This window comes from Rousettus aegyptiacus, unplaced genomic scaffold (genome assembly GCF_014176215.1).
Source record: "Rousettus aegyptiacus isolate mRouAeg1 unplaced genomic scaffold, mRouAeg1.p scaffold_m13_p_7, whole genome shotgun sequence".
NCBI lineage: Eukaryota > Metazoa > Chordata > Mammalia > Chiroptera > Pteropodidae > Rousettus > Rousettus aegyptiacus.
In genome coordinates, this window is record NW_023416310.1 from 29,971,987 (window position 1) to 29,997,594 (window position 25,608).

A 25,608-nucleotide genomic window follows, 5' to 3' on the forward strand; every position below is an offset into this window, starting at 1 on the left:
AGGTGGCAAAAATAATTGAAATATCTGAATGTATAAAAGAATAGAGATAAGAAGTAGCAAGAAAAGGAGAGCATGGGAAAAAAAGGAATAAGAAATTGAATGGAACAAGTATGCACATTTAAGTTCCCTGTGTCAATTAGAAATTTATATTTATTCTTCTTGGAATACCCTGCTTCTCTCTCAACAAGGACCATCACAACACACACACATGCACACACACTTCTTCATCTTCCCTTACCAAAATTAAGGAGCAGGTGCAGGTCTATTGCCATCTACACCCTGAAGCCTTCCTTGTTTGATCTACCCTGTCATTCACAAATGCTGCCTCTAGTACCTGCCTTCTGTGAACTCCCGCAAGACATACCTCTTGTGGCACCTGTGATTTGTGCACGGCTTACTCTTATGCTAATCTGTTAGCGTCCTGAACTCAGATATGTGTCTGGATAGGCTTTCTGTGCTTCACAGTAACTACTTCAATGCATACTCAATAGATATTTGTTGAATGAATGAGTTAATGATTGGGAACATTATCTTGGAGTAATAATAATAAAATAATGAGCATTTATAATGGATATTATACATACACATGAAAAAATGAAACTGAGAAAGCATCTTGAAAAATATTGCACTAAGAAAGTTATACCGTATACAGAAAAAAAGGAATACAAAATCAGGAGTAAAGATAAAAGAAGAATAGGAACCTAAACCCTAGAGTGTGTTGGGGCATGGGGAAAGTGCTAAGACTACAAAGAAGACTTCCCACCTACACTTCGGGCAAGAAGAAAAACTAGAGTTGCTTAGTTCGTTGCTTCTGTGACATGCACAAATGATAAAAGAACGCAGAAGTACCTCACTCCTATTTGACTTCTACCTTCTTATTCAGGGAGAATAATTCTGGAAGTTGTTGAATAGCCTTTTGTCATATTGGAAATGAAGTTCAATATATGAGAGTAGAGAAGAAGGGAAGAACTAGCTACTTCAATTGAGTTTCTACTTCCATATAAAAATGAGTTGACATCTCAAGGCTCTGGAAAAACTTAAATAAATGGAAACTCCTTAATCTTTGAAGAGTTCTGAAGAAGTGTGATATCAGAAGGCTGGAAAATAAGTATGACCGTCTTTTTTTTTTTTTCAGAAAGATAGAAAACAGATTTTAGAAACTATAGACCAGAAAACTTAACATCAGTCCTACTAATATTCTTCTAGAGTTTTTCGATTAATAGTTCATGAGTGCTTACAAAAAAAGAAACAGAGAAAACTAAAAATGACTAGAAACCAGCCTAAATTCATTGAGAGCATGATATGACAATCCTAATTTCACATTCTCATCCCAGATGGTGGTTAAATCATATGAATCTTCCAGAAAATTTATGTTTACTTATTTCCACTCATGTGCTTTAAACGCATCTCAATATGTCTCAAACTATACTTTTGTCTTCACACTTTCCCTCCCTTCCTGATCTGCTCACATAGCTCAGTAAATGACACTCCCATCTATTAGGTTACTCATGTCATCCTGCAATTGGCCTCTCCCTCACACCTTAGGTCAAATCCATCATTAACCCCTGAGGATTCTGAGCCATCACTCAACCTTCCTGCCTCTACAGCCATCCCAGGTAGCCTGATTACTCTCTGACTCTAAAACATATGGAATGACTTCTATGTGCTCAGGACTCTAAAGAACTGAGAACTTCAGAACTAGAATAGTCAATAATTAGAACCATTATGTAGTTCTGATTCTAGTCAGATGATTAGACTCTATGTGCAGGGCTCAGTGGAGTCAGTCAATCACTCCTCATTGATGGGAGCACAAAATTCAGAGGCGAACAGACCTTTTGGCACATAGAACAGAAAGATAATGCCGTCAGGATTTCTGGTCATTTTGGAGGTAAGGATATAGCATGGTGTACAGCGCTAACTAGGGCTTCCAAGTCCCAAGACGTTGAGTGAACATTTTCAACATTATAGGACTATGCTATGGAATGTAAAGGATGTATAAATGTAAGTGTGAGAATATATATATATATATATACACATATATATATATATATATAAAGGCTTAATGGTATATATATATATATATATATATATAAAGGCTTAATGGTATATATATATATATATATATATATATATATATATATATATATATATATATAAAGGCTTAATGGTATTCCCAGAAATTAGAACCCCTATCAAAGCCTAACTTCAGGAGACCAAGATATGTGACATATAGATAGTTAGAAATGTTTGGGTTCAGGAGATTGAAATAGGTCTATAATTTCAAGTCCTCAAGGAGGGGAAAAAATCCACCTTTCTCTGTTCTTTCATTTTCTAAGAATTTATTTTCCTTTTTAAAAAGTCTAAATTAAGTTATGTTATAAACTCTCTTCCTCCACCGCCCATTGTGTCTTGGTTAAGAGCAATGTCTCAGGGTCCTGCTTCTTGGTCCAAATTCTGAGTGTGCCTCTCGGGCTAGTTACTTAATTGCTTTATGACTAGTACTTTATCTGAAAGTGAGGATAGTAGTGGGGACTGCCCTGAAGGGTTGCTGTGAGGTGATACAGCGGAGCACTTAGGGCCATGCCTGACAGATAGTATGCACTCAATTCGTGCAAGCCCAAGTATTGGTCTATGTTATTACTATGCCTGCAGCCTCTGGTGTACTCCCATTTTGTCATCCGTCCTCGGGAAGTTACTTAACCTCTGTTTCCTCAACAGCCAGGAGGGTCTGGACTCCCCAATCATTCCAAGTTCTGGCCTTGATTAGCTGGTCAATGTGACATTCTGACCTTCCTTCTGGTTTCATGATAGCTACTCTGTCAGTCCATAGAATTTCAGTTCAATTTATTTCAATACAGTCCACTCCAATTCAATTCAATTTAACTCATCAATTCAATCTAGTGCAAGTCATTCATTACATTTATTCACAAATATCTTCTGAGGTCTAAGACATACATAATACCGGTCAGACTTAAGATAGAAATGAGGCATGGGAATCCTGGTTTTTGAGAGTTTTACAAATCTGGATACCTTCTGTAGCTTCACATTTTTTTCTAAGTGGAGAGAAAATAAGAAAGACACTATCCTCGTAGGGGTTTAAAGAACTTTTCCTTTAAACAATCTTGAGGAAAACATCTAGCCAGCTGCTGGGAAATGCAATTCTGATATCTAAGTGGTTCTAATTGTTCCCAGCTCAAGGAGGGCAGTTCCTAAGGGCTAGAAAATCTTCCCAGAGGCGATAGCAGACAAGCCAGTCAACCTAGGTGAAAACAGGTGGGCGGCAGAGTCCAAACAACGGCAAAATAAACGAAGGCTCAATTATGATTAAAGGGAGGTAGACTGGGCTTTTATATTTATTCAAAATGAATTGATTTCCCCTGGAGTGTCACTTACACCATAATGATTGTTAGAAGGGAGATAACTTAACAGAATAATGTAAAAACCAAATTAGATTGGCTACAGATCTCTAGTTGATCTTGACTGCTCACCTTGAAGGCAGAGGTGGAAAAATATAACCAAGAGACAAGATATTTGAAAATTTTCTTGATATTTACTGTTTTATACTCATTCATTTATTCATTTTTTTCTCCTTTCTTTTGTAAAGCAAGATGAGTTGGGGAATCAACAAACAAAGTGGTGAATTCAGGGTAATTTTAGGAAAGGTTATCTAGATCCGCTTGAGTTAATTTGCTTCCTATGTCAAAGAGTAAATTAACCCAATGTTTAGGTAAGTTTCTTTGAAGGAGTTACTTATTTCAGAAACATATAGCTTTAGATCCAAAGATCTTCTAGGCATAATGTGATCTCACCTGGTCCCACTCCAAGCAATTGAAATAAATAAATGAATAAAAAATCGAATTCTCTTTGAAAAGACTTCTAGTGACTTAAGGAATTTGTATTTCTTCTTCTTTTTTTTATTTAGTTTATCGGGGTAACATTGGTTAATACAATTATATAATTTTCAGGTGTACATTAGAATTTGACATCTATTTATTCTATTGTGTTTACCACTCAAAGTCCAGTTTCTTTCAGCTACCATATATTTGATCCCATTTACCCACTTCACCATCCCCTTACCCCCTTATATTTGAGCCCCTTTAGTCTGTATACTTCTCCCTTTCTCCCTCAGGAATTTGTATTTCTTAACTGCACACTAAAGCTGGGTATAATTTGTTCTACATTCAGTAATAGAGATGTTTAAAGTCATTTACTACACCCTACTAAATTTCTCTGAACCACATTTGGTTCTTTCTACCTAAACCTCCACAGATTATTAAAGGAGAACTTCATTTATTTTTCTGCTAGGTAAACTTTCTTGAATTTGAATATCTGGAATGAAAATACTATAATTTCTTCCTCTCTCACCCAAGTGCTGTACTTGACACGTTTCTAAAAATTAACTTGGTAATTCAGAAACAATACTATTTTCTTAAGTAGAGAAAATGATTTCCTTGATTTGCTGCCGTTGCCTCTCCAGGTCTTCTTTCTACCAACTCTGCAATCTCCCTCACTACCAGGTATTTAAATCTTTTCTTTTTTTAATATTCAGCACATGTCACACCTTTTCAAGAAAGCACCCTGTGTTTATTCTCAAGTCTAGGTACCTCTCCTTTCAGAGAACTTCTACAGTACTCAAATTTTGTTCTACGTATGCTATTTTTATCATATCATCACATAACTTGAAAAGCCTTGTTCTCTTCCTCTGTGTCTGTGTATGCATTTTTGTCTACACTCTCTAGCTGTATTTAAAGAGTCTATGTGTCAGGGCTGCATCTTTCAGCTCTTATATCCCAGCAAATGGCAGTCCACACAGAGTTTGATAAAAGTGTGTTGCCTGTAGTAGCTTGTACCTGATGTACTGCTTTGTTTAGGGTCTCAGTGGTTTTTCTGTGAAGGTGCTGGACTTGGGATTTTGTTATTTTGGCTTATTTCCCATTTGGTACAACTCTATGCTCTACGTTGCTGAAATTACTTCAATTAAATGGTCAGGACTGTAAATATACAGGGAGAAGGTCATTTTTTCTCTATCCTGCTCAGAAGAAAATAAATGTTTTTTTCCTTTAATCTAACAAACCAAAGTAGCCCTGGAAAGGACTCTTCCATTTGTAGTTTCAGTTCTCTCTGTTTTGCTCACCATATCACAGTGTTTAACAAATTGTTATGCCTGCCAAAAAGAGCAGTTAGTGGCCTTATTTTGTAGGTGGTAGAGCCATTACCATTCAACAGGCTAATATTTAGAACATACATGCTGAATTATTAAAAACTAATAATGCACACAAAGAAAACATTAAAATAAAAAATGGGATGAAAACTTCATTGTGATAACATTTATTTCTTTTTGGCTTGCCCAACTGTTCCTCTTTGTTCAAGGGCACATCAAGAAGTTCAGAGATGCAACATACCCAAACTTATGAGGTACAGCTAAGACTTATAGCGAAATTTATAGCTGTAAATGCCTGTATTAAGAAAGAAGGAAGATCTCAAATCAATAACCTAACCTTCCACCCTAAGATACTGGATAAAGAAGAGCAAACTAAACTGAAAGTGAGCAGAAGAAAATTAAGAAAACGGCAGTAAAAATTAATGAAATAGAGAATAGAAAAAAAAAAAACAGAGAAAACAAATAAAACCAAAATGAATTCTCTGAAAGATTAAAAAATCGACATGTAGGTGACCAATAAGCATATGAAAAGATGCTAGACATCATTGATTATCAGGGAAATGAAAATCACAACCACAGTGATTTTGGTTCTAGGATGGCTAGAACCAAAAAGTCAGTGTTTTAAGAGGACATGGGGATATAGGCAACCTCACACACTGTTCATGGGAATGCAAAATGGTTTGGCCACTTTTGAGAACCAGTTTGGTGGCTCCCCAAGGATTAAACATAAAGTTACCATATGACTCAACTCTTCTACTCTTAGGTATATACCAGGAGGAATGAAAACATGTCCACAGAAAAACCTGTATACAAACATTTACAGCAGCATTATTCATAATAGCCAAAAGGTGAATAATCCAAATGTCCATCAACAGATGAAGGGATAAACAAAATGTGGTATATCTATACAAAACAATATTTTTCAACCCTAGAATGAATGGTGTATTGATACCTGTTATTACATGAATGAACCTTGAAAATATTATGCTAAGTGAAAGAAGACCTCATATTATGTAATTCCAGTCACATGAAATTCCAGAATAGAGAAACTATAGAGGCAGAAATTAGATTAATGGTTGCTTAGTTCTGTGTGAAGGATGGATAGGTAGGGGAGGGATAGTTAAAGGGTATGGGTTTTCCTTTGAGGTGACAAAGATGTTTTAAAATTGACTGTGGTGATGGCTGCATAGATCTGTGAGCATGCTAAAAACCATTGAAATGTAAACTTTGAATGTATAGTATATGTTTTATCTCAATAATTTCTTTTTTAAATAAAGCAAGCAAAGGTAAACATAAAACAGTGGTAGAGTTCTAATAGGTGTTTCCTTGATTGTGAGAGGATAAGAGGTGGAGGTGGGGGGTGGTGGGATTTGCCTGTGTTTTGTGGTAGTTGAGAGGTACGTTTTATCACCAAGCCTGCCATAGAAGCTTAGAAATTGAGGATTTAAAGTTTCGGCTTTGGAAATAGAGGGCAGATAATGCCTTTAATTATTTACGTGACCTTAGACAAATCATTTTTTGTGGAACTCATTTCTTATTCCTAAAACAAGTAAGGGGAGGGAGAAAATGTGTGCTCATTCAAGTTCATCTAGCAAACAATTCTCTGATTTGAAGAACAAAGCAAGTTTGCACAGGTGAAGAATTGGCCCACATAGAATTTTAAAGTATATGTCTACCACTTATTTGTGGTCATACATACAACCTTTCTCACCCTTTAGTTCCTGTGAGTATATATGGAGACCCACTTGCTAAAGCATATTTTTGGTTAACTATATCTCACTAATTCAGAGTTTCCTTGTGTGTTCTGTGGATCACTTATGGGTTATATAAAATTGTAATGCCTCCGATAGCCTTTAATATGTTATGTATATTGTGAGTCTCTAGACTAGGGGTATAGCATACATCATTTTCCAAACCTATTTTATCATGGAAGACCTTTAAAATTTTTCTTTATCCGATGAGTCTTATGAAACTAGGGTTGTGAGGAGTACACTTTGAAGTTTTAAAGGGCCAGCCTTCAAAAGCTTAAGATATTTATCTTCCAAGGAGATTTTATATTTCAACTTAAGAGTCTTAGAAATTAGGGAAATCTTTAAAGCTTTGAGGATCAATTTATTAGTGGTGGGTGGTATTGTGACAAATAACAAGGGAGATATTTTGAGGCAACTGAGTCAATTTGATGTTTTTCATGTAATATCACATAGGGAGCTGTAAACTACTTAGAATGACCTTGGTCCAGTCTTTAAAATGTGTCCAACATGAGAAAGCAGAGGTAATCTACCCAAATCTAGAAGGAAATCTTTGAAAGGAGGCCATAAAGTCATATTAAACCAATAAGGATTTAACTCGAGCTTTTGAAACACCATCATCATGGTTCATATAATTGTATGAGGACTGTTTAGGGAGTGGGTCCCCAACCCCTGGGCCATGGACCTGTATCAGTCCATGGCCTGTTAGGAACCAGGCCACACAATAGGTGAACAGCAGGCAAGTGAGGGAAGCTTCATCTGTATTTGCAGCTGCTCACCAGCACTAGCATCACCACCTCAGCTCTACCTCAGATCTTTCGGCATTAGATTCTCATAGGAGCACTGATCCCTGGTGCCAAGAAGGTTGGACACTACTGGTTTAGGGAGTATCTCCAGAGATTCCAAGCCTCCACCAAGCACTCCATGTTCACATGGTCATCACTTCCACTAAGCCTCTACACTTCCAGAAGATCAGCTACTCAACCTGCTGAGAGTTGTTATTACTGGGGAACAATCTTCATAGAATATGTGTAAAGGGCAACAGAAAGTTGGAACCAGCCCTTCCAACTGCCTCCTCCAGAGGCATACATACCACTAACAGCTGGTTAACATAATTAGAGAACTTCTGGTTATTAGGCAATTTGTCTCTGGAAATGGCCATCGACATTTACTTTTCAGTCCTCCTTCTATTTATTCAAGACCCTACTCATTCATTTTCTTTCTGTGTGTCTCTGTCCTCTGTAGTGGGTAGTTATTGAGTACCCAGTCCTGCTGGGTATAGGAGAGGGGTGCAGTGCTCTTAGAAAGCCTACTGTATTTGAGAGCCAAGATAATATATATTTTGTATTATGGATGACTGCAGCATTGTACATATTTAAGCTCAGATGAAGAGTTTAGATAGTTTTGCTTTAGGAGTTCAGAAGATAAGGAGATCTTTCTCTCTCTCTCTCTTTTTTTTTTTCACAGTTAATATACAGACTAGGTATTTGTAAATTAAGTATATCAGGAATCTTAATTTCTGTTCTGACACTGAGAAGCTGAGTAGATTTGGGCTAGTTCTTTTTTTAATTCAATTTTCCAAAATAGGAAGAGTAACAGCTACAGTGCAAGACTATTGGGTGAGATACTATAAGAAGCATAAAGCATGGTAATATAGTAGGATTTAGTAGATATTTGTTACATTCAATCTTCTAGTTCTTATTTGCTTGAAGGGGCCATTCATTCATTCATTTATTCATTCAATTCATGCGTGTATCGGGCATTTTACTCTCTGCCAGGCATTATTCTACATGCTAGAATCCTTGCCATCATAAAACTTTAGTTCTTGTTTCTAGCAGGGGGAGATAAATAAGTAAAGATATAAAAACATTCAAATCATAGTAAGTTTAAGTAAGAAAAGTCATACGTTAGAGTAATGAGGGTGCTATTTTAGTGGAGCGGTGAGGGAAGGCCTCTGCATAGGTGGTATTTGGGTAAAGACAAGAAAGATGAGAGGCCATTAAAAAGAGAGGAAGACATTCTAGATAGGAATAAAACTAAGTGAAAAGACCTAAGGTGGGAAAGAACTTGATGTATTTGACGAGCGAAAAGGAGTCCACGTGGCTAGATCATAGTGATGATGGGCAGGTGGCACATAATGTGCACTGTGCCTATGAAAAGTCAGTCAGAGGCCAGACGATGTAGCTGTGGCAGAGTATATAAGCTCCACAAGGGAAGGGATCCTGTCTGTTTTGCTCATTGCTGGATTTTCAGCAACTAGAGCAGTGCCTGCCATAGTAGGTAGTCATGAAACATGAGTTGAGTACATTTTATTCTAAGTGCCTTTCTAAGTAATTGTATGCCATTCTCTTTTTAAAAGTCTCTCTAGCTGCTGTGTGAGGAATGGAGTCAAGGAAAGTCAAAGGTTGGAAGCAGTGATGACTCTGACAGTAGCTCAGGTGAAAGAGGATGGTGGTTTAAACTAGAGTGATGGTCGGAAAGATAAGAAGTGGAGACATTTGAGCTATATTTTAGAGGTCAAATTCCTAGCACTTGGCGTTGGTTTGGATTTCCGGGTGAGGAACTGGTGATATGTGCATTCATATAGACGATGAATACTTGGGAGGAGTTTCTGAGGGTTTTAGGGGAGGGTGATTAAGTATACTATTTTCAACTCGTTATTTTTATTTTGTTTGTTTGTTTTTGTTTTTGAGATGCTAGTCAGGGATCCAAGTGAAAATGTCTAGGTTTCAGTTGGATATTATGTGTCTGGGGCTCACTGAAGAGGTCGGGCATGGCACATACACTTCAAATGTATGTGGTATTTAAAGCCATGGAACTGGATGAGATCATAGAAAAAATATAAGTGCATGAGAAAAGAGAGTCTGGTTGAAGCCTGGGGAACTCCAGGATTTAAAGAGCTGGTAGCAGTAGAGAACACAGCAGAGAAGACTAAGATCTAGCATGAGATGGAGGAGGAAAACTTGTGTAGGGTCACAGAATCTGAAAGTCAGAAGAGAAAAGTGCTTCAAGCAGGAGGATGGCCAGCTGGAGTGTTCCTGAGAAGGGTGTAATGTGGCTAGAAAGTACCCATTGAATCTGGCATCTGCATTGTGGGCATTCTTCTTATATTCAAAGACAGTGCAAAACATACTAAAAATAAAGAGAAGTTTATTGGTACCTGTGACAAGAAAATTTTCTGTGGAGCAGTGGGAAGAGAGCCAGATTGAATGGGGATAAATTGAATAATGAATGGGGATTCCAGGGAAGAGATGGCATAGTAAACACATACCTAACTATTTGTTTCCTTTTAAAACAGTAAGATGATTGATTGATTGATTAATTGATTGATTGATTTTTGAAGCATAAAGCCACAAGGACAGAGGAACAAGAATAAAATTTTAGGATTGTAAAGAATATGGATGGGTGAATGTGGATCTGGAACTAGTACTGCCAGCATCCCCTGCAGCTGGGTAGAAATGGAGACTCTCAGGCTCTACCTCAGACTTACTGAATTAAAATCTGCATTTTCCCTATATATTTCTCTGATTTGCTTGCACATTAAGTTTCAAAAGTGCTGACTTAGCAGACTCCAGAGAATGGAACTCTAAGCCAATGTGATTTGCACTGCATAATCCCTGAAACACTCAGGAATTTGAAGCACTGGTGTTCCTGGAAGTGGAGGGAGATAGCCTCGATGAGGTGGCCCAAATAAAGAGGATTGGTGGAAAGCTTAAGAAGCAGCCATACTTCTCACTTGGAGCAGTCAGGCAAGTGCTCCTTCCCACCTGAGCAAAACACCAAATATTTATTTTTTTAAGAGAGTAGAATAGAGTGTTTCTGGACTGGAGGATGCCAGAGACCACTTAGGACTGCCGTATGCTGAGAACCAGCCATTTTCTCCAGCCACCAGAGTGCTGACATTTAGAGCTTTACCTGCTACATAGGCGCTTGGAAGAATCTTCCCAGGGAAGTTGACCCACCCAAGACAGAAGATCTAGATACTGACCTAGTGATTCGCCAGTGCAAGGCCCAGCCTTTTCTTTTATTTATAGTTTCTGTTGCTGTTGTTTTCCCTTTTCATTCTCCTGAATCTTACCCAAGTGCTTTGCTTCCAGAGCTACTTTGTAATTTTCCTATCTAGCTATCATAACTGTTTGTTCTCTTTCTTCTTGTCTTTAGTATTTGTTCTGGGGGAATCAGATGCCATTCCAAGACTGTATGTTCTTATAGAAGGAACTCAGATTTTCAAAATTAGGGGCCTGATAAGGAATTTTGCTACTCTATACAGGGTTTCAGATGACCTCTTTGTTGTCCCCCATAATTCCCATATTTGTTTTCATTGCCTTTTTAGTTTTTCCTCTAAATTTAAAGAGTGTTTCTTGTTGCATTTTCTGCTGCCTCCTCCTGCCCCACAACTTACAGAAATGTTACACTGCTTGCCCACAAAACAAATACCAATTAAATGAAGGTTTCTTCTCTTCCTGCCTTGACCAGAAATTAGTCTTGGTGGGCATAAGGTAGTGGCAAATGTTTGAGGTTGACTGCTGATACTTGCTTAGGGTGTGTTCTGATAATGGAGAGTGATCATTCTTTTGTACTCAATTTATTTTTCTATTCTAAACATAGCCATACAAAATATAGTAGTTAGAAATTTAGAAAAAAGAAAATTATTATAAGTTCAAGGGCATGAAGTACTTCCTTATTCATGCCCTCTTCATGCCAAAGTACACATTTTTAAGGTGCGCCATTTTTGAAAGAGATAGCTGGGCTTTGTTAAAGCTAATTGTGTGATTACCAGACTTTAGAGATGACTCTCAGTTCCTCTGGGGGATGGCTGACATACCCAGCCCATTGACATATAAGCTCCTCTCACCCACTACCTCCCCAATATCCACATAATAGTATTCATGAACACGAGCAGCTTTAGGAAAAATTATGAGGTTGGCAAAGGAACGGTGGAGCCTAAATTTCCTCTTTTGGTGCTTCCACCTCCTGTGCCCTTCTCTTCGATCCCAGCTCAAATGATCTGACCCCTTGTATTTTCATAATTTGAAAACTTCTACTTAGATTTAAACAATTGGGCATCTGCCAGTGAAACTATTATAAATTTCCTGGTGTTCATTTGTCATTCTATTTTATTTGAGGTTCTCCTTATAAAACAGAGCAAGGATTTTCTGACCTTTTAAAGACTGGGATTTTCTGGAAGTTACCGTGCACAGCTCCTGAAACCAACTGTAGGTGGTCAGAAGGCAAATCTAGATGTGACAGGCAGACATTTGTTTTCTCATCAACTTTCTTCTGGCATCAAACAGGCAAGCATCTCTCCTTGGCTTTCACTAGACCTCCATTTCTTTCAGCTCTCATAATCTATGATTTCAAAATGCACAAAGCAATTTGTAATTAATTGTCAAATGAGTGGTTTTAGTAATGACATTTCTGGATTCTGAGGGAGAATTTTGATTGTTGTGGGTAAAAGTGAAGAAAAACAATATTGTCATTACTTGTTTGATGTTCTCTTTTAGTAACTGTGAGAACAGGCACTATGCCTCTCCTATTGATTCTTCTCTCCCAATTGCCCAGTTATAGTGCCTTGTACAAATATAATTGATAAATATTTGCTGTTGAAAGAAACTTCATAAAACATGAGCATCTTTACTTTGGTCTCAAAAACTGAACAATAATGATACGGAGAATATATTTCAGATGAGAGAAAATAATATTTGAGTAGAGAAATATATTTGGGAGCTGGGGCATAGAAAATAGTCCAAGAGCAAAGGGTTGAGAAGATGAAAGATGAGACAAGACAGGAGAGTTAATTTGAGGCCAAAATATGGAGGACCTTAATGTCAAACTTTGAACTTTTGTCCTGGATCTGGGCGTTGGAGCCCACAGAGGAATTAAACTAGAGCAAGAGCTCAGAGCAAGGAGCTGAGAAGTGAGAAGACAGAAGGCACAGACAAGTTAGAGGCTGTTACCATGAGATGGTGAGGAAAGCACCAGCAGAAGCAATCCTGCCTTCTCGGGACGCGATCCTACCTTCTGATCTAAAATTTAGTAGATTTTCTTAGAAGGGACAGAATATGTTATACTGGGGCCACTCCTGAAAATCTAATATTGAAGGCTGTGGCCCTTTCATATGGGAGGGGGCGGGGTTAAAAATGTCCCTTTTATTCCAGAAGGATTCTCGATGAAGTGTTCCCTGACTTCCCATCAGCCTTCATTTATTTAGTTACAAAGTTGGTGAAGGAGCTGGGATCCCTCACAAATTCTTTGTTAAAACCCTTTGACAAACTGAAAATAACAAGATAAGAGAGGTGTCTGGGCAGGTTTTCCATGCTGCATTTCAAAACAACAGAGCTGCCTATTAAGCATAAAGGAGCTCTCCTTACAGGCCCCTTTCCAAGTCCCACATCTGAAATCACAGAGGTTTAGGAATTACACACCTGCTGGACTCTGAGGCTTAGAAAAAGCCTATTGTTTTGAGTAGTTGGGGACCTGAAGATGTTTATAAAGTCAAAGCATTTTAGAGTTGAAGAAAACCTCAGGATCATTTCACTTCAACCTTCCTCCTGTCTACTGATGAATTTTCTTTCTCATGCCTTAATTGATCTTTCTCTTTCATTGAAACTTAGCTGAAATTTTTGGGTCCCTATTTTTTAGAGTTTTTTACCTAGCGTGACATTGAGGAGATTAGAAATTGGCTCACACTGTACATTTTCCACTATTTTGGACAGAATTCTGTGTTGGCTTTTGCTGAAAAAGGTCTGGGAGAAGGGATGAAAGAGCGTAGACTCAAGCCACTCCTAAGACTAAAAATATATTTGAGTTCAAGTCTATGGTAAGAGTCTGGTTGCTTTATTCAAATATTTTTTGCACACCCCTTGAAGATTTGCAGATCAGTTGACATAAGCCATAAGAAAGAACAAGGTAATAGCATGTTCAGGTCAGAGACAGAAAACATCTTCTGAGATACTTCAGGGGGAGGTCAGATTAAGAGCAAACATCCAAATCTCATTATAATCAGATTCTAAGCAATTAAAAATAATTATGTATTCTCTTTCCTAACTGACCTTGTGGGATGTATAAACTAGAATTTAGTCTAAATAAAGCTACTTTGGAGAATCGAAATCTAACAGCAAAAAAAAAAAAAAAAAAAAAAGGACAGTCCAATCCAATCAACCACAGTGACTACATAACCCAATTAGTGGCTTTGGAAAAGGATAATAAAAAGTTATCCTTTTTATTTCCCATTTGCAGCCAAGATGTTCTGCTTTTGAAGCTTAGGCTTCTTTGGTAGAGGACTTGGGTGAGGAAGGACAGCATTCACCTTTAGGTAAAGAAGGGAATTTATTGTCACCAAACAAGTACAGTTCTGAGCTTTTTAACCCCTACTCTTTAATTGCTGATAATGACTCCGTAAATTATAGCTCTTAAGACAATTCTCAAGGTAAAGTTCATCTTCTTCTTTAAAGGATTCTTTCTCTGAAATGTAATTTCTACCTTTTCTCTTTCAAGATACTGCATTCTTTAGCGATTCCTTTAGTCATTTTTCTGATTCCTCTGCAGGGACTATAAAGTTCCTTTACCCCCAGCCCAATTAAATTCCAAATATTGAACATAGATATATAATTTCTCATGGAAGTAGGTGTAAGATTTTGTTTATAGAGAAAGGGTTATATATGGATTAGCATGAAAACTCTGCCGTTTGTTTCTTTCAAAGCAATAGCTCAACAAGGCAGTAGGAGTCTCCAGATATGGGTGCCCTGGGCGATCTGAACAAAGGGGAGTTTGGTTGTGACATCCAGACAGAGCTATGACAATCGAAGCACTTCTTGGGAGCACAGGAAACCTAACATTCAGGATTTAGAATCTGGCCTTAATTGACAAAAATTATATTTCTTTAACATTTCTGCCAGGTTTAAAGTAATTTTACTTAGGCAATTTCATTCATCCTTTCAATATTCTTCTTAGGTATAGAAAAGCTGGTATTATTACTTAAGTCAAGAGAACTGAGTGACATGCCTACAATATAGGATATTTAACTTTTAACATAGAGAACATTGTTTCAGTCTCCGTATTTCTGAATAAATTAATGGGTTCTTGAATGACATAAAGGCATTTCCTTAAACACATAAAAAAGCAAGGAAAATGAGGAAACTATCAAATCCTATAGTATTTCACCACAGGGAGAAAAATAATCATCTTTTATACGAATCTTTTCTATAATACTGAGAAGCAGAGCAAATAAACATATATAATTCCCCTTTATTTATTGTATCATTTGTTCACCATATAATTGAGGGCCTAGAATATGCATTGCATTGTACCAGGCACAATAAGAAGTACAAAGGAAATTTTTACGGCAGTTGAGGAAATATAACACATATGAAAAATTATGTGCAAAGCAAGATCGCTCAATGAACTGCACTAGGGTTCCGGTTAAATAAAGATGGAGTGGTAAGGGAAGACTTCATGAAAGAGGCAGCCTTTGAGCAAGATTATGATAAGTAGGTTGGATTTCAAGAGGCAAAGAAGAAATTGAGAATCAGTACAGGCATAATGTAAAGACACAGGGAAGCAGAAATACGCAAACTGAGCTTGAAGGCAAGTCTATATCAATCCTGCAGAGTAGTTGGTTCTTGGAGAATAGTGAGAGGTAAAGTAAAAAAGGTGAGCCATATGAATGATTTCAACCTTGGAAATCATATCATGGTGGCAGTGGTGTTTTATGGAGAAAGATGGAATTATGGTGTGCAGGCAGGTTCAGAGAAGAGAGATTACTAGGAAAGAGATAAATTCTGAAGTTATAATATAATCCGGTTTTAGACAGGACCCAAACAAATATGGCCATTGGAAAAGAACTGTAGCTAGTAGCAGTATGAAGGAAGTTTATAAAACTGATTGGATATGGGCAATCAGGAAAGTGAAACTTATATTACAAGGAGAATTAAACCATCAGTATTCAGCAAATGAGGCAGTCAGGAGAGGTTTTAGCAGTTTTGTAATCCATAGTTTTATCTTCCCCATCACTGTAGAAGAACACTCAGTTCTGTCATGGCTATGATCTGTATTTCAGAACTGTATCCTTCAGGATAACATAGCATATTCTTAAACAGCTATTTCTCAGACACAAAACCATGAAAACCCAGCCAAGAGTTCATTTCTAACTGTTTTGAGCACTGAATTGGGAGTCAGGAGTTCTGGGCTGCAGTTCAGACTTTACAAGGCATTTGTTCTGGTGGCTGGGGTTTAGATAGACCACAACTGGGGCTACCTTCGCCACAGTATGTTTTGCAGAATATTATATATGCTCTTAGAGAAAAAGTTTCCACAATTAAACATGTTTGCAAACATCAAAAACTCTATTTCCTTCTCAGAGATCACAGAACTTAAAAACGGCTTCTCTTTTCGCATATGACAATCATACATTCCTCAGAACTAAGGGCCTACTAAGAAAAGAGTAGCTAGACACACTCTAAAGATCCTAACTAAATAATAATCTATGGTAATAGCATATTAAGAATGATCTAAACCAAGACAAAACAATATAAGGCAAAGAAAGAAAATAGAAATGGAAAAATATAATTAGATAATTAGAAATATGTGCTGGTCAGTTGAAATTGTAATGAAATACTGGCAGTTTATCATATAATCTCAGTATAGGTCTCTCTACGCTGATAATGATCATCAGTGGACCCTTTTCTCCTCTTATGGTCAGTCATCTAACCCTGCTGAAAAAAAGATAGCTATATCTATCTTGCTACTTAGAGTAAAAATTTCAGGTTTTGAATATGTGTTCGCATTCTTCTTGGAAATTCTAACTCCAGGTTAAGCTGAGTTTCTAGAGTAAGTCAGAGATCAAAATTCTTTAGACCATGGTCAGAATGAAACCTGCTCCCTGAATTCTTGACAAATATTGAAAGCCTGAAGGAATACATTTTCTTAGTTAGAAAATGCACAGAGAGTAAGTGCTCCAGCCACTGGAAGGAGGAAGACATTATTCTTAAATGGGACACTATGCACTTTACATAGATTTTACATAGATTACTATAGATCTTTACATAGATTTTCCAAAGTATTTCCATATCTATCGACTCATTGGATCATCACGAATGCCCTCTGTGGTGATTTTTTTCCCTAGTATTTTACAGATGACAACAGCAACCATCACCTGAGAGGCATTGTGCTAGGTGTTTTATTTACATTGTTTCACTTACGTTGTTTCAGCAAGTCTGTAAAACACACATTGCAATTTCCATTGTAGAGCAAAGACCCACATGATAGATCAAAAAATAGTGGTATAGCCTGGGTTTGAACTCAGCTCTCTGGGATTCTAGAGTTTACACTCTATCACCTCTGACTTGTCAGAACCATTAAAGACCTTCCTGCGAATATTACCTTAGAATTCCCTCCATTTCTCACTCCGTTCGCGTAGTTTAGTATTTTCTCCATGGTGCCATGTTGTCTCAGACTGCCCAAACCCTACTTAAACCAGTAATATTTAACTACTCTTAGCTATTGTCTAAATCAGAAGTGGGCAGTCTATAGGCTGTGGATAAAATCAGGCCAACTGCCTGTTTTTCTTTGGCCCTTGAGCCAACAATATTTTTCACTTTTTCAATGATTGAAAGAAAATCAAAAGAACAATGATACTATGTGGCATGTGAAAATTATATGAAATTCAAGTTTGTGTCCATAATAAAGTTTTGTTGCAACGCAGCCATACTAATTCATTTACATTTTGTCTGTGGCAGCTGCCCTACAACTACGGCAAAGCTGAGAAGTTGCAACAGAGACTGAAAGGCCCTTAAAGCCTAAAGTATTTATTATCTGACTCTTAATAGAAAAAAAAAAAATCGTTGACCTCTGGTCAAAATTCGAAAGGATACTTTTTTATTTTAGAGAAAGAAATGAAAGGGAAGCCAGAAGACTTTCATTGTGTACACCATACAGAGGAGATATAAAGGAGCTCAAGTTTGGACCCCAGGTCTTCCATCTAGGAGCTGCATGGGTGACTCTGCCCAAGTTATTGAACTTTTCTGTGTTTCAGTTTGCTTCATTTGAAAAATGGAGCAATAATATCAAAACTTGCAGTTCTATCATGAAGTTTTAGTGAAGTACTATGTGTAAATCACCAAGGAAACAATGAATGAATCTACCTGCCTGTTGATGGTGTTATTGTGTTCTTTTGGTATTGATATCAATATCTGCAGCTCACGGGGAATTAGAAATCTGTGGTGATAGCTAGTAGGTATATAAAATGAGACTGCTGCAAGGTGGATGGAGTGATAGGATAAAAATGTACATGGTGAAATTAGGAGTGGTTTCCCTCCAGTGAACCTGACTAACAGTGAAGCTTTGTCTTGTTGATGGATTAAGCAATTGCAGTCCAGGAAGCCCATCCATTCCATCCACCTACACCTGATGTGATCATCATTAAAGTCAGTACCCAAACTTGGAAGGCTGCAAGGTGAATTAGAAATACTTAGTCGAACAAGCCATTCCATCTTCCTTCTGCCAGTGTTCCAGATGACCCTAATGCAGTCCTTTGAAGGAAACAAAAATATTTGCTTTCATTCTAACACAACATCCAAATTCTAGTTTGCTTGGCATTTTATCTGTTCTTCAGTGATTAACAAACTGACCTGAAAAATATCCTCAAATAATTTTTTTTTGGTCTAACTGCCAAAGCAACATTTACCATCTTTTCCTCAATACACCTTGCCAAGAAGATTGCGAAGCTGAACGATAGAATGGTTCAGCTCACATCCTTCTAACGAGTGTATAGAGAAGAATCTTCTCAAGATTAGATATCTGGGAGAACTACTTTAGTCCTCAAAGCTTTCAAATAACCATAGTCATTCCTTAGGTTGGTGAAAATGCCCATAACAGGCAAGAACTTTCTTTCCCCTTCTTAGTTTCATGCAATTTTATCCTCTGTTATGTACCCCTAAGTAAAGGGTTCACTGTGGGGTAGGCTTTGTCAAGAGCGTGAAATTCGTTCTCAGTATTCTATTGGACACACACTCACCTACAATCTTCTTCCTTAGTTACAAAGTGTTCTTGGGCAGAGAAATGTTTTAGTCATTTATATCTTATTATGAATTTGTTTTTAAATCCTATTCCTACTCTTCACACACTAACTCATACATAAATACTCCCGGAGGTTTGGGGTTTAGGGATAGATTTTCTTCTTTTATGTCCCTTCTCCCCTCCCTTTCTTTCTATTTTCTTTGCAAAATGAGAGAAAAAAAAATCCTTTCTTCTTGAAAAAAGATGTTGGAAAGCAGTAGCCAAGAAGGGAGTTTTGGATAGAGGGGCACTGTTTGACCCACAGGGAAAAATTGGAAGTGGAAAAGAGCCAAGAGAGGTGGAAATGGCTGTGTGTATTGGGGGAGGGACTATATTTTTGAGTGTTTACAATAATCCAAACAAGGAGGTTGGATTAAAACCACATTAGAAGTGAGGAAGATGAGGCTCAGAGGGGCTCAAGTAATTGTTCAGTCACTTAGAAGCAAATGACTTCTTACAGGAGCTCAGGTACATCGGCTTTCTCCTGTGTTTATAAGAACCTAATAAACCAGACTGTCTTAGTGCACAGACATATTCTTCCCCATAATCAGGAATAACTGTCTCATCTGAGGCAGTGTAGCCAAAACACAGAGCTAACCAGTTATTTTCCCTGCTGCAGCAGCTGCCTCTGGATAGGAACTGAGAGGACTTGTGTTAGCGAAAAAGTAGCAAGAAAAACTAACCAAGTCTGTGACCATTTGTTTCCGAGTGAAAATCCGAAATGCAACACCAACATGTTTGAGTATAGCTATGGTAATCAGTGAATTGAAAAAGTGCCCACCTTCTGCAGTGCAAGAGGTCATGCATAGCTTTAGGGGAGGACCAAACTTGCAGCCAGCTTGCAGAATGGAGACTTCTGTTTAAAATCTTTGGACTAAAAACACTAAGGATATCTACAGACTCTGACCAACAACTTGCTGGTTTTCAGGGGAAGCAGTAATTGGACTGTTAAATGGTCCTGCCTTCCTCTTGCTCTAATGCAGTCAGACATGGGATTTCAGGGAAAGAACAGTAGACTGTTAGTCAAAGGCCTGATTTCTACTTTTGGGCTCTGACTCAAATCATTGTGAGAGTTTGGGCAAATATTTTACTCTCCAGACCCCTGAAACCTCATTTGCAAAATAAAGAGATAGAGTAAAGTGATAGCTAAGTTCTTGTCCAAATTCAGGAGTCTATTGGCTTCCTGTTAGAATAGTTCAGTAAAAAATATAAAGTTGAGAATCACATTTTCCCAGCTGTGTGAAAGATTGTCCTGTCTTTTTCTTTCCCTCTCCACCTCTTTTTTTCTTTTCTATCTTTCTTCATACTCCTTCTCCTCTCCTCCATCCCCCTTTCTCCCCAGGAAGCAGAATCTCAGTTCAGAAATTACTTTCTGGTGCCTCTACAACAACAATGACTCTTGCATTCTTGAATTCAGTGTCCTCAGGAGATTCACATTGTACATACTCCTTAAATCAAAGTTGTCTTTCTGCCTCCAGTTCCAGGTCTTCTAAGTTTCTACTTTTTCTTAATTTTACTTCTCTGGTTTTACCCAAGAGAGTATGGAACCCAAGAGCAAACGGGTTGAAAACACATTCAGGTTTCCTCCTTGCCTTTCCCTGACAAATGCCAAGACAAACTCTCATTAAAATCCTTGGAGCGATGCAGGACAGGAGTGTTGGGCTGGGGGAGTTTGTTTTATTCAAGCCTTTGGTCAAGACAAAAATATTTCAGTGCAACAGTTATCAGCCTAATATGAAAATAATAGCACTCAGCACACAAATACCCGCCACACAGTTCCCACTGCCTGTGATACTCACAGTTCAACCACATTCCTGGGGAGGTCCGAGGGAATCTCTGTCACCGCACTCTCTTGGCAGAGAAAAACCCTGTTAGAGCAATGACAGATCCGATGATGACATCCTGAGCCCAAACACAGGAATGCCAGCAAGGAGACCAGGAGCAAAGCCATGCTTATTTATCCATCCACCTGCTTTTCCCCTTGCATTTGCAGAAATCCCCGCAGATTTCAGAGCCTCCACACAATGCCCTTATGAGATTTGCCTTGAGAGCTGGTAGGGTCACATGATCTAAGGGATGCTTTTTTTTTTTTTTTTGTCACTCCAGAAGAATAGCAAAATTCCTGTGTGCCCCAGTGGCTTCTGGGGCAAGATAAGCTGCTCTCTTATCCTTTCTAATCGGGTTTCTTACACCCTGACTCAAGGAAGACAGCAAAGGGAATCTTGATGTATGTCTGGAATAATTTACATTATTTTTCTATAGAAGTGTCCCTGCTGGTCACCATTCCCTTCTCAAGAGTGACATGATTTTCTCCAAAAAAAAGACGGAACCTACAATGTGAAACATCACAAGCAATGTCACTCAGTGAAGGGTGGAGACCTGTTTTCAGTCTTGGCATTAATGTCTTCCTTCAGCCCACTTGATATAACACTAGAATTTCCAGATTGTAGTTATTGTTCCTCTTTCTTGTTGTAATTAATAACCCAAAATGACACTGCTCAGAAGACAAGTAGGTGGGTTAGTGAGCCCCAGGCCCATTCAATTTCCATAGGTGGGAAGCACTTCTGAGAGAGTTATCCACAGAGATAATTGACTAATCTGAGTGCTCTAAGGAATGGGCTGTTTTCAATGGGGATTTAGTAAGCCCCAGGAGTCTACCTTGTATTGCATATCCTTTCTGGCTTCTTTCCTTACTCTATAGATTGCCCTTGCCTTTCGGAAGTTGGCACAAATGAATTTATTTAATCTATGCTTTTAACTTAGATTTAAATGTTCCCCGTAGGTGACAATCCTGGCTCTTTAGTTGGCATTCCCAACCTCCTTGATGTTGAGGGATCTGAGGAATGCTTAGTAACACTTTCAATAAAGTGGCCTTCTACTTTCAACTCCAGAATCTATGAAGATTAAAAGGCAGAATATTCTCTAAGATCCTGCCTACAATTTATTACTCGCTAAAATTAGTTTCAACACTACCTTTAGGTAATTAGTTGCCTAAAATTGAGTATGTGAAACTTCTAAACATGTATGTATTCATCCCTCTCTTCTCTCCATCTCCCCACCTCACCCAGGAATAACGACATATAAGGAATGGATTAAATTATCATTAAAAATCAGAAGCTAGTAATGTTTAGGGTGAAGCTGTTCCCTAGCTTCTGTGAGCAACTGATTCATTCTAACTCTAGGATTGGAAGATCAGGACAATATCTATATGAACTCTTCATTGTTAAAATTTTGGCTACATGAGTCTATGGCCATACCGCCCTGAACAAGCCCAATCCTGTCTGATCTCAGAAGCTAAGGATGTTTGGGCCTGGTTAGTATTTGAATGGGAGACCACCTAGGAAGACCAGGTGCTATAGGCATAAAAAAAAAAATTGGGAACATGAACAGTTATATTATTTTATTCAACAATCAATACATGGAATCATAGTCTTTCAGATGGGTTTAATTTAATCAACCAACTAATGCTTAAGTTTATTTTAAAATATTTACATTAATTTAAAGAGATTTACTTACTTATGCTTGACTAACTTGAGTGACCCCCCCCCAAAAAAAACCTCATTACCAGCTGAACCTCTCATTCATACCTCAACCCCAGAAAACCCCACTTAGATTTTAGAGAGCTCCAATTATACCTATTAGTTCTTGTGTAATGAGCAGAAATTATTTTAAAATTGAGATTTTGAATTTACAACTATCTCATATTCACAATTTACAGATAACAAGTAACAAATGTAAATTATTAAGCAAAATAATAAAAGTTATAGAATGAAGAAATAGGACATGTAGTGTTATTTATCTAATTAATTGTTCCTCCCTTTTATTACCACAGTATGTATCTCCAAACAGTATTTTGTTCAATTTTGCTTATATTAGGATTTTATAGAAATTATATCATTATTTCCAATATGTAGTCTTTTGTTAGTTGCTATTTTACACTAACTTTACATTTTAAGAACCATCTACATTACTATGTGTAGCTATAGTTCATTAATTTTCACTACTTATAATATTCCATTACATAAATATGTTACAATTTGTTTTCATTCTCCTGTAATCTCTCTTTATCCTGAGGTTATGAAAGTATTCTATGTTTTCTTCTAAAAGTTTTATAAGTTTGCTCTGCACATTGTCTTTAATCTGTTTGGTATCTGTGGGCGGGTCAGGAGCTCAATTTCAGTTTTATCCAATGGTATAATGGTTTTTAACCACATGGAAAAACCATGGTTCCAAAACTGTTTATTGAATAGACCCTCTTTTCTCCTCTCATTTGTAAAACTCTTTTTAATCTCTCAAATAACTATTTTGCATTGGTGTTTGTTTAAGTTCCTTTATAGTCTACCATCCTTTTCATCTGCACCAATGCTATATACAGTCTTAATTACTAGAACTTTAAGAAAAGTCTTAATAAATCTTGATATATAGTAAGAAAAATACCTCTATCTTGTTTCTTATAGTAGTATCTAACTTATTTTGGACCTTTGTTATTCCATATGAATTTTAGAATCAGCTTGTTAAAATTATTGGAAAAATTTCTGGCAGAATTTTGTTTGGAATCACATTTATTGTACAGATTGATTTTGGGGAAAAAATGTCACCTTTATGATATTGTCTTTTTATCCCTAAAAATGGTGTATCACTATGTTTTCAGAGGCTTCAATTTGATGACCTTCAATAAAGTTTTATACTTTCTCCATAAAGACTTAGTAGCTTAAATTTATTTCCAGATAACATATATGTGTGGGTTTTATTTTGCTATTGTAAATGGTATTCCTATTCAAAATTACATTTTATATTTGTGGTCACATTGTGAAAATGCAATTGATTTTGGAATATTTATTCTATATTTAATTGCCTTTGTACATTTCTCTGTAGACTATCGCCTATATCTAAATTTTATTTATGGATGTTATATATATGAGTTTGTTTTTCCTTTTTAACTACTTAATTTCTTCCTTCTTCCCTCCTTGCTTATTTCCTCCTTTCCTCCTCCTCAGTACCATTAATTTTTGTAAATATTTCTTTCTTCTTCATGTTCCTTCCCTCATTTTTTCTCCTACTTTCTCTTTTTCTTTTTCTTCTCTGGTTAGGATACTCACTACAATGCTTAGCAGAACTTACAGTGAGAATTCTTGTTGTGTTCCTGATTTTAAAGAAAATGTTTTCTAACCTTCACCATTAAAACGATGTTTACTATAGGCTTTTGATGAATGCCAGGTTAGATGTCAGGTTAAAGATCTTAGAAAAGTTTTCTAAGAATTTTCTTTTACCATTAATGAAGATGAATATTTTCAGATGCTTTTTCTGCATTTGTTTACCCCCAACCTATTAATTTACTGAATTGCAATGATAATTTTATACTTAAACTATTCATATTCCTAGGATTAACAAATTTGGTTATGAGTTCTTTCATTCTATATATTGAGCGATTTGATTTTCTAATATTTAGGACTTTGGCATCTACATTCATAAATAATTTGTAATTTAGTAATGAATACTTTTTAGAGGGTAACGTAATTTTTAACTTTTCTTTTTGTGTGTGGTACAAGTATATATTTTCCTATTTTCCTCATAGACTGAGTTGAGAAAGAATTCCTCTTATTTTGTTCATAGGAAAAAATCGTTTCAAATTGGAATAATCTGTTTTTTGAAAGTATATCTTTACTTGCTTGTAAAACCATCCAAGTTTGGTTTTATGTTACCTGTGTGTATATGTGAGTATGTGTATGCGAGTGTGTGAATTTTTAAAAATATTTATTCAGCTTCTTTAATTGTTTGACTATTCAAGCTTTCTATTTTTCTTAGAATTTTTGTTATAACTTTTCCAGAAATTTTCTATTTCATTCAAGTTTTTTAATTTATTGTCGAAAGGAGTTTTAATGGTCTCTTTTTGAATCTTCTTTAAACAATTTCTAGTATCGTTTATTTCTTCTCATTTTCTTTATGTTTACCAACATTGCCAGAATATTCTCTATTTTATTAATCCTCTCAAAAACCTGACTTTTGCATCCGCTGATTCTATTCTATCTTTATTTTCTTTCCATAATTATTGCTTTTATTTTTGTCTCTGTTTTACTTTCAACTTTTTTTAAACTTCATATTTGGATGACAGTTCATTAGTTTTTCTGCCCTTCTTCCTTTTCAACATATACATATAAGCTGTAAATTTCTATAATCTTTTTCTTAGCTCTATTTCATAAATATTAATAGATAAAAAGTTCATTATAGCTTAGTTCTAACTATTTCTTAATTTTCCAGTATGATTTCTTCTTTGGTACATGGATAATTCACATGTGTGCTTTTGAAATTTATGAACTATAAATAGATTTAAATTTATCTCATTGTTGATTTAATCTAATCTAATTTAAATTTAATTGCATAATGGCCAGAGAATGTGGTTTATATTGATTTTCCCCCAAAACATGTTACTTGTTTTATGGCTTACAGGTATTTTTCATAAATACTCAACGTGAACTTGAGAATAATCAAAAATTTTTATTTACTTGTTGACAGTTTCTATATATTTATCCCATTAATCCAGCATATTATTAGTTTCCTAAAATCTTCTGTATATTAACTAACATTTTAAGTTTTCATTAAACTAGTCAAGAGATTTCTGTTGAAGTTTCAGATGATCAGGTTAAT

The 25,608-nt window shown here is 36.6% G+C and overlaps 2 protein-coding genes and 1 pseudogene across 8 annotated transcripts in view; 2 read left to right on the top strand and 1 right to left on the bottom strand.

The window, feature by feature from the left end:
• The window catches only part of FSHR (follicle stimulating hormone receptor), a 150,405-nt gene extending 129,404 nt beyond the window's left edge, over positions 1 to 21,001 (bottom strand). For all 5 annotated transcript variants that reach the window (XM_016137114.2, XM_016137117.2, XM_016137115.2 and 2 more), the window contains exon 1: positions 20,763 to 21,001. In XM_016137114.2, the coding sequence (XP_015992600.2) occupies positions 20,763 to 20,914 (152 nt within the window). In that variant the 5' untranslated portion in view covers positions 20,915 to 21,001. The remainder of the gene's footprint in view (positions 1 to 20,762) is intronic.
• The window catches only part of GTF2A1L (general transcription factor IIA subunit 1 like), a 495,737-nt gene that overhangs the window by 353,081 nt on the left and 117,048 nt on the right, over positions 1 to 25,608 (top strand). The window lies entirely within an intron of this gene.
• Positions 22,207 to 22,325, top strand: LOC118605639 (annotated as a pseudogene).